At 37.8% G+C, this 14,863-nt stretch overlaps 1 protein-coding gene across 1 annotated transcript in view; it reads left to right on the plus strand.

Annotated features, from left to right (window-relative positions):
- Window positions 1-252: 252 nt before the first annotated feature.
- The window catches only part of galnt18b (UDP-N-acetyl-alpha-D-galactosamine:polypeptide N-acetylgalactosaminyltransferase 18b), a 120,879-nt gene continuing 106,268 nt past the window's right edge, over window positions 253-14,863 (plus strand). Inside the window, exon 1 of the mRNA XM_056265736.1 lies at window positions 253-732. Coding sequence (XP_056121711.1) covers window positions 495-732 — 238 coding nt within the window. The 5' untranslated portion in view covers window positions 253-494. The remainder of the gene's footprint in view (window positions 733-14,863) is intronic.

Consider the following 14,863-nt stretch of genomic DNA (forward strand, 5'->3'; position numbering starts at 1 on the left):
TTTACAATGTAAAAAGTAAAAACGTATGTAGCTACACAAAAAGAGATTTGAGTGAAATTATTATTTTAAATGTTACACAGTGTGAACCACATATATATATATATATATATATATTTTGTATGAAACATTTGGGAGTTTCTGTCTTCATAGTCTTCATAAAGCACCTCCTTACTGTTACTGGATCATTGTGCAATTGGTCCCATAGATTACAGCTCATCTCATTGGTCAACGGGCTCAGGATCAAATCACACACACACTCGCGCACCTTCCCTCTCCTCGCTGCAGATGGAGGACGCGGCGAGTCGTGTTGGAACAAGACGATAGTTGCACAGTTCAAGTCGTTGGAGTCTGTGTCAGAATGCAGCACGGGCTGTAGTGTTTGCGTCAGTCGCGAGGACCGAACCAGCGCGCGCTTCTCCATCGGAGCGCATACAGAGTTGAGGACAGGCGCACTTGTCCGCTGTGTCTCGGACTCTATATGGAGGGATGTCGGAATGGCTTGCACCAGGAGAACCAAAACTTTGGTGTCTACATGTGTGATACTAAGTGGCATGACCAACATAGTGTGTCTTTTGTACGTCGGATGGGTGACAAATTACATCGCTAATGTGTACATCAAAGTGCCGATGCCTGTCCCAGCCAAAAAGTTGGAAGGCGACAGGAAAGGAGAAACTCTGCGGATTATAGAGCGACTGGATCGACTGGAGAATGTAGTTAATCAGCATATACAAGGTAAGATCAATGTGTGCTTAATAATTGTGCATACAAATGTGACGTCTAAAAATGTTCACATTGAGAAATACAGCTGACAACCACAAATTCAGCTAAAATATGTGGCAAAAAACGTGAAATGCCACTTTCCACGAATAGAGGGGTTTTTATTAAGCAAATGGTGATTGGAAGGGGTGTTTAGATAAACATTATAATAAAATAAATAAAATGCAAATTTATGCAACATCTCACAGCACCAAATAAATAAATAATAGTTTTTATTTGTTAACAATAGCTAAGGTAATAGTTAAGCTCGATTAATGCAGTCAACACTCCAGTTTGTGTAAAAACTGAGAAAATTAGATTGTTTATTTGTTTTCAACCAAGCTATAGAACTGGTATAAATAATCAAAGACTTCTGAGGTGAGACTGGCCCAAATGCTCATAGATTTAAAATTATTTTCACACTATTAAGCAGTATATCATCTTATATCCCTTTTATGAATTATTTTCCTATGAGAAAATGGAATATAGCTGATGACTAACAATTCAGCAAAAAATAATATTATATTATTATATTAAATTAATATTATTATATTAGGCTGACTAATGTTATATATATATATATATATAGAAAAACCTTTCAATGAAAATTCAACTGAATTTTTGCCCTTACAAAGACTTATCATGGTAACCTGCGAAATGCATTGGATGCATGAAACATACTATACAGTAATGGGATATAATGTGTTGTTCTTGTAACTGTAAATATAGTAAGAGTGTTTTGGTAGACACCGTGGTTACCATAGTAAATATTTGTCTGTACCGTGGACATGACCTGGAGAGAGGGTTGCTCTGAAATAGCAGTCCATTGTGGAGAGTTTCTTCCTCTCGGGTGATAAACAGAAGAATCTATGGAATGTCATCATCATGACCTGAATATCAATTGAACATTTGTCCTGTCCTGTTCAAATCAGGTTGATTGCACCTTGCCTCCTCTTTAATGGCACTTTTATGCAGGTGTGACCTCCACTCGTGATCTGGCAGCTTCACAAAGACCACTGATGATTGCCAACTCCTCTCCTTCTCTCTTCAGAGACTCTTGTTTAATGAACTTGGCACTGGCTGAACACTAATTATGAAAAGTGACTGATTGCCTCTGTCTTTACAGATAGTTTAGATTTTTCAGCACTTCTCAGCACACAAAATTTCTGGGGTTTTTTTCATCATCAATGCGTTTGTTTATTTGATACGCTCTTATAAATAAGCGTTAGTGATTGGCATTTAGGGTTCGATGAAGAACCTTTAAGCTCAACGGAACCTATCCATTGCACTTTATAGTGGAAAAAGGTTCTTCGGAATATTTAAATATTCCTCACACTAAGAAAACAATTTTTTTGAAGAACTTTTCACCTGGCCTCCTTTTGGAACCTTTATTTTTAAGAGTGTAGGATACTTCAATTACATGTTTGAGGTCAAAATTTGGTCGTTTGTGAATATATTGCTTGATCTTTTATCATAATCGTGCAAAAGCAAATGGTGGATTCTTCCTCTTGCAAAACAGCCTAACCCACCTTCCCCGTAAAGCATCTGCCAAATAAACAATAAAGCACTTGTAGTTTCTCACTGTTGCGCAAGCTTTATTCCGGATTCGTTTTCAGCTACTTCGGAAAGTACTAATTTGTTCCAGATCTGAGAGAACACAAGCAATTTGCTGTTCTGTTTCTGGTTTATTAGTCTACAACATCCACAGCATGATTTGTCTGCTTCACTGAATATCTTATGAATAGAAATCTGTTGTTCAAGAAAGTCTGCAATATAATTGTATTAATGGGATCCTTTTGTGCTTTGTTATAAAAAGACACACTTGATTGTTAGAGAGATGATTCTGTCGTACTAACTGTTGATATGGGTTGCTGACAGGCAGTGTAGGGCTCAAACTGAGTCAAGGGTGCAAACAAACCTCGCTGAGCTGAAAGGCTGCTACAGATGATAACTAGAGCAAACATTCCCGAGCCACAGCCGCAGACACGTCGAGCTGTTTGGCGACGGCTGCGGGCTTCAGGAATGGGCTTGGAGAAGAGCATTAGTGAGCATTTTTTGGTTTCAACACTTGATCTTTCGTTGCATGGCATAGATTGTTGACGTTTATCTGAGATACCTTGATCTTTTCAGTTTGGTAGTGATATTTTATAATGGAAGTGAATGGGTAAACATGAAATAAAAGTCGAAAGTGGACTTCTGAAAATGTTTTAGACCTGTATTTAGCCTCGTACACTTGTGATCCCACCCACCAAAATGTATCTTAATACCAGGTGTAAACAGGGTCTAAAACGTTTTGAGCTTGTCCACTTTCGACTACTTCCAGAGGTAGTTAAAAAAAATCTAATTCGACCGGATTGCTTTCGTAGTGTAAACGCTCATGTGGTCGAATGCCACAAAAGACCGTCTTCTCTGTCTCTTCATGTTTTTCTGTCGTCTCCGGTCGCGTACACATGTAAATTGCGTGAGCTTATTTCGTCCATTAGATCGAAAGATCTGAAATAGCCCACACATTTACCCTCCCATAGACCCTCCCCTCGAAAAAATCAGGACAGAAGTGATCAAAAGTGGACAAAAGAGACGGATTAAAACACCAGGTGTAACTACTTGTGATCCGATCAAGCAAATCGCGTCTTAATATCAGGTGTAAACAGTAAAAAGTGTCAAAGTATCATCAAGTTATACTTAAAGGGGTCATATAATGCCATTTTTGTACAAGCTAATATGATTATTTAGGGTCTAAATTAAAAGTTTGTAATATACTTTAATTAAAAATTCTCATTAGTATTGTAAGAAAACACTTATTTTACCTGGTCAAAAACAGCTCTGTTTTCAGCACGCCGTTTCAGTGCATATGACTTTAAATGATAATGAGCTTTGCTCACCCCGCCTCTCTGTTCTAAGCATACACCGTTTGTAACACAATAACACAATAACCATAACGCGTTGTTCATTATAAACGTGGGATTATGAATTATATTGAGAACGTTGTACATAGAAAACATGCCGTAATGTACCCTGAGTGTAAACCGACGCATTCATCGTGAAGCGTGCAGCTGGCGATTTGCAAAGATTAATATAAATATTAATATAAAGATTAATAAAACGTTACACTCACTTTAGTTCTTCTGAAGGTTCAGCAGGAACACGAATAGGTTCCGATCTTTTATTCATGAGCAGCTTCTCAGCAAAACCAGCTTTACACTGATCCTCGTTTATAAAGCAGTCCACTGAGAAATGATTCGGCAAACATGAAAGCATTGACGTTGTTCGTGGGGAATATTCTCTTCGAAAACAAACTCAGCCACTGCGTCTTCAGCGGTTCGGATTTAGGAACATTAAAATGACTGTGTTCGTTATTACACCCAAGAACAGAACACCACAATCGCTTAGACACCATTCTGCTCATAGACAGTGCTCCAGCATATCAACAATGACCGCGCCGGTCCGCGCAGACTATGATTGACAGGACGAGCGAGGGCGGGTCTGTGTTGAATCACTGCTGTCAATCAACAATCGTGGGAGGGGCGTCCGTTTTATTGACGTCACAAAAACGAACGGCTCAATTTGAGGCAGGGGAAAACATATAAGGAGATTAAAACAAAAACACTGGATGGATTTTTATCATTATATGATGGTTGTGTACAGGCACTGCCAACACACATTTCAGTACAATCAACTTGTAAAAGTGCATGTACCATTATATGACCCCTTTAACACAGATCTTATTTCACTCATAAACTGAATAACCCCATTATAAAAGCATAGGGATATCTCGAGTGAACCACTGGCGAATTATTCTTCTGTGTTTTGACATCATCCCTTCAGCACTATATTCCCCATGGACAAAATCAATTCCTGCCCTGCATTTATTTTTTGTTTGAATTGCTGTTTCACTCAGATATACATGGAAATAGGCAAGAAAAGACTATCACAACTTCGCAACTTCTTTTTCATGCCGAAAAGTGTTAAAATACTCAAGGTTTCAATAGTTTCCCCCTATACGTAAAGATGTGTTTACATGATTTTAGTGTGAACAAATCATTTACGCTAATGCTTTTACCAGACAATTGATCAGCTTTTCCTGGGAATCAAACCTTTACAAGACCTTGCCGTTGCTAGCATCATGCTTGAGCTACTTAAACAGTAGTTACTATTTGAGGTATACTTTAACAAAACTACTTAAATCACTTACTGATGGTTTCTATGTAAAGCCATATCCACTTTTACAACTTCTTTGATGTGACAACGAAACGCCTAAACCCCTTAAAAGACTGTACAAATGGTGAGAACAACTTTGCAGCTTAAACAATGCACACATTTTCACAAAAGAATTAAAGGGGTTATGACAAGAGAAATCAAATTTGCCTTGAGCTTTAGACATGTAAGAAGCCTAAAACATCCTGCCAGTTTCAAACAAGCTCCAAAAATGGCTCATTTTGATATTGTGGGATTTGTGACATCACACAAAAACATTTGCGTATGACTGGCTCCAGAGCAAGATATTGACGAATAGTTTTACATCATCGCACCATAGGCCCCGCCCACTGGCGTTCAGTTGCTTAACGAATGACATTTGCCTGTTGCATCACATCACATCACCAATCTGACAGCAGCTGCATCACAAACCATAATTAAATGATTTCATAATGCTTTGTCACTAAAGGACGGTTTTATATGATAATGTTTTCGAAACACTTACTCGCATGCAATAGCGAGTGGGCGTTGATAATGTTTCCTACGCAATGACATTAGCCAAGCATAACTGTGGCCGTTTACCAACAACCCTTAAAGGGTTAGTTCACTTTTAAAAAAACTTTTGCTGATAATTTACTCACCCCCATGTCATCCAAGATGTCCATGTCTTTCTTTCTTCAGTCGAAAAGAAATTAAGGTTTTTGATGAAAACTTTCCAGGATTTTTCTCCATATAATGCACTTTGCTGGGCACCAAACGGTTCAAGGTCCAAAAGATAGTTTCAGTGCAAACTGCAAACTGTTCAAAGGGCTTTAAACGATTCCAGACGATGAATAATGGTCTTATCAAGCGAAACGATCGGTCATTTCAAAAATAAATAACAAAGTTTAAGTTTTATAAGCTCAAATGCTCGCCTTGCTCTGTTCTGTGATGCACGTTCGTGACTCTCCTGTTCGAACTCGTTTATCAAAATGAACAAATCTTTTTTCGAGTCATTTGGTTCATTTAACGAACGAAATGAACGAATTGACTCGGAAAAAGATTCGTTCATTTTGATGAACGAGTTCGAACAGGAGAGTCACACAGAACAGAGCAAGGCGAGCATTTGAGCTTATAAAACTTAAACTTTGTTATTTCTTTTTTAAATGAGCGATCGTTTCGCTTGATAAGACCATTATTCATCGTCTGGTGTCGTTTAAAGCCATTTGAACAGTTTGCAGTTTGCACTGAAACTGTCTTTTGGACCTTGAACCGTTTGGTGCCCAGCAAAGTACATTATATGGAGAAAAATCCTGGAATGTTTTCATCAAAAACCTTAATTTCTTTTCGACTGAAGAAAGAAAGACATGGACATCTTGGATGACATGGGGGTGAGTAAATTATCAGCAAACGTTTTTTTAAAAGTGAACTAATCCTTTAAAGGAGCCGCCCCTTAAAAACTGATCATTTCAGACAGAGAATCAGAATATATTTGTTATTTTGTGAATTTGTATTAACAGGGAACCTCAAGGAACCTTAAAAACAAAAACATGTCATGACCCCTTTAATGTAAGAAACATTTTAAAGCAACACCAAGTAACTTTTCCTCTGCGGTCGCCCTACAGGTTGGAAGCGGAATTGTCCATTACTGCTGTCGTAAATAATTTAGCGTACCGCATCCTACTGTCGCACGTGCACACACGAACATGCTCTCTGTTTATCCAGCACTGGCTTTGGAATCATGATGACAATTCAAAAGCTACCCGGCTGCTAGGTATCCTACATGTAGTTGTAGTCTACTGTCGAGTACGCTCCACCTATCAGCAATTGTAACACTTGCCGTAAAGCAAGTCAAATTCGTAGTTTTCTTATGTTCATTCGGACTACAGAAACGCGACCCGATCTGGCAATCTTACATAGCGTGGATATATCAGATAAAGAACCGCAAAGCGGTGGCATAAGTGCATTTCAGCATGTCACGACTTGATGAACCACTGAAACGATTTACATTATTTTAAGGTAAAAAATCTTACTTAGTGTTGCTTTAACGCTCCACATTTCTGCTTAACAATTGGCACTATTGACTTCCATTGTAAGTGCCTCATTGTGACCTTGATTTTAGCTATTTCTTTAAAAAGAAAATTAGGGACGAGTGGTAATTAACATTATGCCACAAATGCTGTTGATTGACCTTAACTTTACCAGAATATATTGCTTTATCTGCAATTCATCTTCCAAAGGGCAGAATGACTTTAGTCCACTTTTAAGCACCAAATCAGTTCAAATCTTACAATACAGTGCCGACAAAGGTTGCTCTAAACGTCATGGTCCCAGACTTTACATCGCTTCTCTCTCTGTAGCATACAAGTGTTTTCCAGAATGAATGATTTATGTGGAAGAGGTACATGCCAGCTGTGGCTCCGCCACCTGGTACAAACAGCCTGGAGGATGGCCTGCCTGATCTCCCTGTCATCCTCGAGCTGATGAAAATGCAGCATGCTTCTGCACAGCAGCTCTTTAGCGCTGTAGTGGATTTTCTGTTGAAAGCCAAAGAGAAAGAACAACAGAATCACTTAGTCCCTCTTTCAATTGTGTAGTTACATTGTGTAGAGGAGCGAAGTGAAGCGAACATATTCTCAGCTCATAACATTCTGTTTATCTGCTCTCGTACCATTTAGCTTTTATGCAAAGTACTGCGCCACATTTAAACAAATCAAGAAAACAGCATTTCATCGGAGCTGAAGGATGATATTCTGCAGAAGAAGAAGAAGCAGGAATAGAAAGTGCTGCTGTGGAATAGGATTTGACATTTTTCTAGATCCTGCAATTGATTATGACAAACACTCTTTGCAATAGAACAGAAAAGTATTCTGTGACATATAATGTGACATATTGTGAAAACTGGATTTTCAAGAAAAGAAACAATACTTATACAGCATGCATTAATTAATGTTAATTTCAATGTTTACTAATACGTAATTAAATGCATGCACTGTGAACTAACATGAACAAACAATGCACGGCAGTATTTTTATTAACTAACATAAACACAAATGAATAAATATTGTAACAAATGTATTGCTCATTGTTAGTTCGTGTGTTACCGAAACATTCCTTGCATATTTGTACTTGGCTATTGAACTTTAGTCCACTTGTTCAGCCAGATGAGGAATTCTCACCATTGTTTATTCTTTATTCATTGTTTAATTTTTCCGGTTCTGATTTCAAGTGCACTGTATACTGTATGAACACAATGGACATAATTTGTCTAGCTATTCTAGAAGTTAGTTATGGTATTACCACTTTAAAAACACCCACATCAAAGCAGTAAATAGTTAGCAATTGGACAAAAATAGTTATTAATTCAAGTCTTTCTTAGACTATGTCCGCTAGGTTAGTTTGTTTGGTTATCAGAAACACGTTTTTTAAAATAGAACTTTTTAAATTTGTAACTTTTAAAGAACCCGAGGGAACACACTATTATTTTTACATTTTGCTCATTAAAAAAGCCTTGTTACAACAGAAATGTAATGGACATGAGCGCCAAGCAGAAAAGCTGCAGGTCGCTTTGGAACTCATTTGAGAAGTTATGATGTGATGGTAATGATGTGCAGTCAGTATTATTATTGAGGTCAATGTAAAAGTGTGTTGAGAGGCAAACTGATTTTTTCTCTATTGTTTTTTATATTTTAGTGGCATAGGTGAGACATGTTGAGCTGTATGACCTATTTATGAACGTTAACTGACTGTGATGTAGTCAGAAGGAATATATGTTATGGAATATTTGGTTTGAAGGCAGCGTGATCTGTGAAGAGTCAAACGTCTCCAAGGACTGCGTTTGCTTTTTCAAGAAGCTGTGATTTCTCATTTCCTCTCATCCTCCGCTCCCTGTGAGTCTCCTCTAATAAGCAGCGGGTTGGGGTTAATTACCTCAACAGAAAGGCATGGAAACACAGCAGAGATGCTGTACTTGGCACACCTCGGAAGAGACTCGAAATTTTTCAAGTTGCCCTCATCTGGCCTTTTGACTGACAGATGGCTGTGTGCGTGAGGAGCCTCGGCAGGGCTGATTTATGGCCTCGCTGGAGGGTTTATCCTGTGATAATCACAATGAGCTCTGTTAAACAAAGACACGGCAAAGCCCCTGATCCAGAAAGACAGGCTATTAATCAGTACAGCTCACATACGACATGAATTTATAGTGTTTTAACTCACTTAGCACTTGAAAAAAAGGAGTTGGGTAAGTTCTATACTGTAGTCTCTTGATGTGTTTTGGGTTAGGGTTAGGGTTAGGGTTAGGTATAAGTCAATGTTCTGTAACTTAACATGAAGTACCATAGGCTTATTCAGTGTTGCTATTCCTCTGGACACCCCGTCTGCGAAACCCCTGGTCACTGTGCAATGTTGGTTTGGTGGACAGGCAATGGTTTTGGCCATAATGCCGTATCTAACGCTTTTTGAAAATATTTATTCAACCCTTTACGGTTCCCAAATACCCATATGCTAAATCTGGCCTTGTTAAATTCAGACGCATTGACAGCAACATATTCAATTCAAATTTATTTGTATAGCGCTTTTCACAATACATATTGTTTCAAAGCAGCTTTACAGAAAGTGCTTTCAGAAATGTACATAGAAAAAATACAGTTAGTTTATCATGTATTAATTTAGGGCATAACATATCGCCGGCGTTGAGTCTTCTCTGCACAGGCGTCGAGTCGTCTCTTCCAAATGCTAAATCTGGCCTTGTTAAATTCAGACGCATTGACAGCAACATATTCTAAAAATCAATTTCAACTTCAAGTAGCTGTAGCTCTTGAAATTTGATTCGTATTGGTCGATACTGTATATTTAATTGTGCTGCTCATTTCTCCTATTTTTACATGTATATTACATTTAGTGGTAATGTAATGCTCACTGACATTGAAACTGAGCTTTAAAAATATGAATAATTTATCAACATTGTAAAGTAGTAAATCATGATATTTAAATTGGCCCCAAAAAATTGGTAACACTTTATATTAAAGTGTCTTTGTTACACATGTACTTGCTATTATAATAACAACAGTAAATTATGCATAATTACATGCAACTAACCTAAACCAAACCCCTACCCTATATAGTAAGTACATGTTGTTAATTGATACTACTGAGAACTTAATTACACTGTAACTAAGACACTTTAAAGGGGTCATATAATGCCATTTTTGTACAAGCTAATATGATTCTTTAGGGTCTAAATTAAAAGTTTGTAATATACTTTATTTAAAAATTCTCATTAGTATTGTAAGAAAACACTTATTTTACCTGGTCAAAAACAGCTCTGTTTTCAGCACGCCGTTTCAGTGCATATGACTTTAAATGATAATGAGCTTTGCTCACCCCGCCTCTCTGTTCTGTGCGTACACCGTTTGTAACTCAATAACACAATAACCATAACGCGTTGTTCAGTATAAACGTGGGATTATGAATTATATTGAGAACGTCGTAAATAGAAAACATGCCGTAATGTACCCTGAGTGTAAACCTTAGACGCATTCATTGTGAAGCGTGCAAGTGATTTGCAAAGATTAATATAAATATTAATATAAAGATTAATAAAACATTACACTCACTTCAGTTGTTCTGGAGGTTCAGCAGGAACACGAATATCTGGTACCGATCCTTTATTCATGAGCAGCTTCTTAGCAAAATCAGCTTTATACTGACCCTCGTTTATAAAGCAGTCTGGTGAGAAATGATTTGCGCAAACATGAACGCATTGACGTTGCTCGTGGGGAATATTCCCTTCGAAAACAAACTCAGCCACTGCATTTTCAGCGGTTCGGATTTAGGAACATTAAAATGACTGCTGTGTTCGTTATTACACCCAAGAACAGAACACCACAATCGCTTAGACGCCATTCTGCTCATAGACAGTGCTCCAGCATATCAACAATGACCGCGCCGGTCCGCGCAGACTATGATTGACAGCTCTCACGAGCGAGGGCGGGTCTGTGTTGAAACGCTGCTGTCAATCAACAATCATGGGAGGGGCGTCCGAGCGTGTGACGTCACAGGCTCGAACGGCTCGATTTGAGGCAGGGGAAAACATATAAGGAGATTAAAACAAAAACACTGGATGGATTTTTATCATTATATGATGTTTGTGTACAGGCACTGCCAACACACATTTCAGTACAATCAACTTGTAAAAGTGCATGTACCATTATATGACCCCTTTAAAGTGTATTTTGCTTTTTCGAATATTACCTTTCATGCAGTGTGTAATATAGCTAGGTTTGTGAAAAATGTGCATAACATTTGCTCACCTATGGTCTTCATCACTGGCTGTCCGAGAACAACATCTACTTTGACCCTTCCTCAAAAACTGTAGCTGAGGCCTTGGTTTGTGTCGTCGACATGTCGAGAAGTTGCTGTTTTCAGTGCTGTGAATCTACTTTGCATGCATTTCCAATGGATGAGGACTAGCATTGGAATTGAAATGGTAAAACCGATGCCAACGTTACTGTTGGTATCACAGGTGCTGAGGAAGATTCAGATCTGAAATTCAGATATGGTAATGGCTGTTTCCTTTCCGACACGCGCTATAAGTAGTAGACCAATCACAAAAGACTGGGCCACCTGACCAATCAGACGCTTTCTTATCGAGCTGTTTCAGTCACTGTGAGAAAAGTGGTGATGTGCAATGTATATTATGAGAAAATTAAAGTGTTTTTTTTTTTACCAGGGATGCATGTAAACCCCTTGTTGGAGACTCCAAAACAACCTTTAAAATGGTCACAGATCTAGAGGTTCCAAAGATGAAAATGATACAGAGATTTCCATTTTTCTGTTCCATTTTCCATTTCCATTTCGGATTTTTAATCCAGGACAGAGTAACAGTGTGCATAATACACAAACTCAAACAACAACAAACACTGAACTGAGGAAACAAGGAACTTAGGTACACACTGAAAACGAACTAAAAGTCTAACAGGTGTGATGATCAAATGAATTGCCATAGTAACTAAAGAGAGCAGGAAACTAGAACAAAGACAGTAGGATATGATACAAAGCAAACTAAAAGTCCATGACAATGAAAATTAAATCAGAGAAGGCTGCTAACAGAATGAAAAAACAACAACCAAATAGCCAGTACTTTATATCTAATATAATCAGAAGCCACGCTTGGCTGTAATTGGGTGTTAGAGCGACACATTAAGACTTCATGAATAGAATTGCTCGCTTCATTTCCTCTGACTTTGTTCGTTGCCTTGAACTTTGCAGTAAAAAAAAATCCAACATACCATTTTATCTGGCTGAACTGTTACCCTTTTAAAAAAGGTCATTCAGGGGTTTAAGCCTTAAATGTTTTTTTGTATTTTTTTGTATCTGCAGCCATAACTACAACAGTAATGCTGTTTAGTTTTGATTGTATTGTGTAAGACAAATGCTTTTAGCCTGCTTGTCTTCTCGATTCAGTTCTGTAAAGACAATAACACACTATATTCCTGCTCTTCATGCTGAGTGCACGCTCATGCACAATGGAAGGTAATGCTACAGTATCTCAAAAGCTTTCATGCTGCGATGATTTGAATAGGTTAGAATTAAAGCAGCACAATGCGAATGCCTGCTTGTTCTGTGCCATGCATCTGATTTTCATGGAATAAACTATTTGACCTAACTACAAAAACAGGACGGGGTAAACATACCTTGATGTAAACAAAATGAAAATTTGCATTAATTATAGCGTTCTAGAGTAAGTGGATTTGCATGTCTGTTCAACCCAGATTTAACAACGTTGTGTGGACAAAAAAAAAAAAAAAAAAAAAATCCAGTTCATTAAATATTTATCCATGTTCAAAACCTTCATAGATGTTATGCTTGGAAAGCTTAAGGGGGAGTCAAAACATGGTATCACAGTAGTCAACCTTATTTTGCAATGTCGACTGAATCTCTAATAGAGAAAGTAACCTGCTGATATCAGGGTCCGCCACACTGTGGAAAATGCACAAGTGCAAATTTTCTTATTTAGGAATTTGTATCCGAACTCCTAAAGGTGCAGGAGGAACAGTTGGCATGCTGAAGAGCAAATTGAGGTCATGTTTCACTATATAGCACAGTCACCGCCTGCCTGCCTTTGAGAGTGCTGTGAGGAAAGACATCATAACTATAAATATTTTGCTTGTCATGGCACTGAGACGGATGACTAAAGTTGGATTTAGCAGCATCAAGCTGGCATGGTTTGGATCCGCACTTGTCCCTTCAAAGGGAAGGGTCACTGCAAATCAATATAGAGATGTTCTGAGTGATCACCTCAATGAGGAACATTTCTATCCTGAACGCCTATTCATAAGCTACCTGACCGCAAGCTAACCCCGCCTAAGAGTCGAACGACATCTTGTTCCGTTCGAACACTATCACTTGGGAATAAGGTCACTAGTGTTCTTAACCCGCTCCACACTATCGCTTGGGAATAGGAGTAAGATCTCTAGTGTTTCACTAAATTACTTGTTCCACTAACTAACTTGCTGCGCAGCAATAATAACCGACCGACTTCAGACAATGCCTTCGAATATGCTTTAATCACGGCCTGAGGATCTCAGACGCATTTCAGAGAGAATCCCACCAGCAAAAAGAATGCAAAAGTTTTTATAGAATAGGAGCATGGCAAAAATGACATGATATATTACATCATTCATTTCCCTACAATTTGATTGGTTCTTCATATGCAAAACCCTTCTGTTACTAGGTAGAAGCAAATTTAGTTCTCAAATCATCAGAAAAATGGAAAAGGTTAAAGTTCATTTGATTACTCAATATGTCATGAGACTATTCTAGACTGTTATATTTTTGATATTGTCTAGCCAGCATCTCAGAATTTTAAACAGAATTCGACACAAACTTCAGAGCACATTTTGTTCAAGTGGTAGAATGTTAGGCCTAAAGGAGAAGTAAGGTTAGATGTTAGAATTATGATTCATTTAAAATACACTATTTTATTTATTAAAAATCCATCACAATACTCTCCTCCCATAAATTTGTCTGAAAGGGAAACTCCTACGAATGCATGTGCAATAAGGTCAGCCGCAAAAACCCTGTCCTGGGGTGCGTTTCCCAAAGCCAACTATGGTCGCAAGTTCCGTCGTTACCAATAGAGTTCAATGGAAATTGCGATCAAAGTTGGATAACGATGCTTTCGGGAAACGCACTCCAGGCCTTTTCATTGCAAATTTTTCTCTGTGTGTCTTTAGTAAATCCTGACAGTTTTTTTTATAACACCAAAAGAGTGTTTGCGCTGGTGCAAGCTGTTAGAAAATCTGTCCCTATGTGTGTGAAATATTATTACAATTTAAAGGGAATTTTAAATCTGAATTTAAAAAAACGTTCTATCTGAATATATTTTACAATGTAATTTTTTTCCTGTGATCAAAGCTGAATTTTCAGCATCATTACTCTTCAGTGTCACATGATGTATACTGTTATCAATGTTGAAAATAGTTTTTGCTGCTTAATATATGTGTGTAGATTTTTTAAGAAAATAATACTTTTATTCAGCAAGGATGCATTAAATTAATCAAAAGCAATGGTAAGTACATTTATAAGGTTACGGAAGATTTCTATTTCTATTTCTTTTGATGTTTCTATTCATCAAAGAATCCTGAAAGAAATGATCATGATTTCCAGAAAAAAGCTGCAAAAGCCGTTTTCAACATTGACAATAATAAGAACTGTTATTAATAATTGAGCACCAAATTAGCATATTGGAATGATTTCTAACAGATAATGTGACAGAAGCCCGAAGTAATGGTTGAATAATCCTAAATCCTAAAGTCTTTTAATACATTGCCCTTGTTTCTGTCTTAAACACTATTAGTAACTGTGCGTAACCGTGACTTTACTACGGCTTAGGGGTGTTGTTAAGCATGACACAAAGTGCCTAAAACCACCT

Source organism: Rhinichthys klamathensis, unplaced genomic scaffold, assembly GCF_029890125.1.
Source record: "Rhinichthys klamathensis goyatoka isolate OS25496 unplaced genomic scaffold, OSU_Roscu_1.1 h1tg000240l_1, whole genome shotgun sequence".
NCBI classification, from domain to species: domain Eukaryota; kingdom Metazoa; phylum Chordata; class Actinopteri; order Cypriniformes; family Leuciscidae; genus Rhinichthys; species Rhinichthys klamathensis.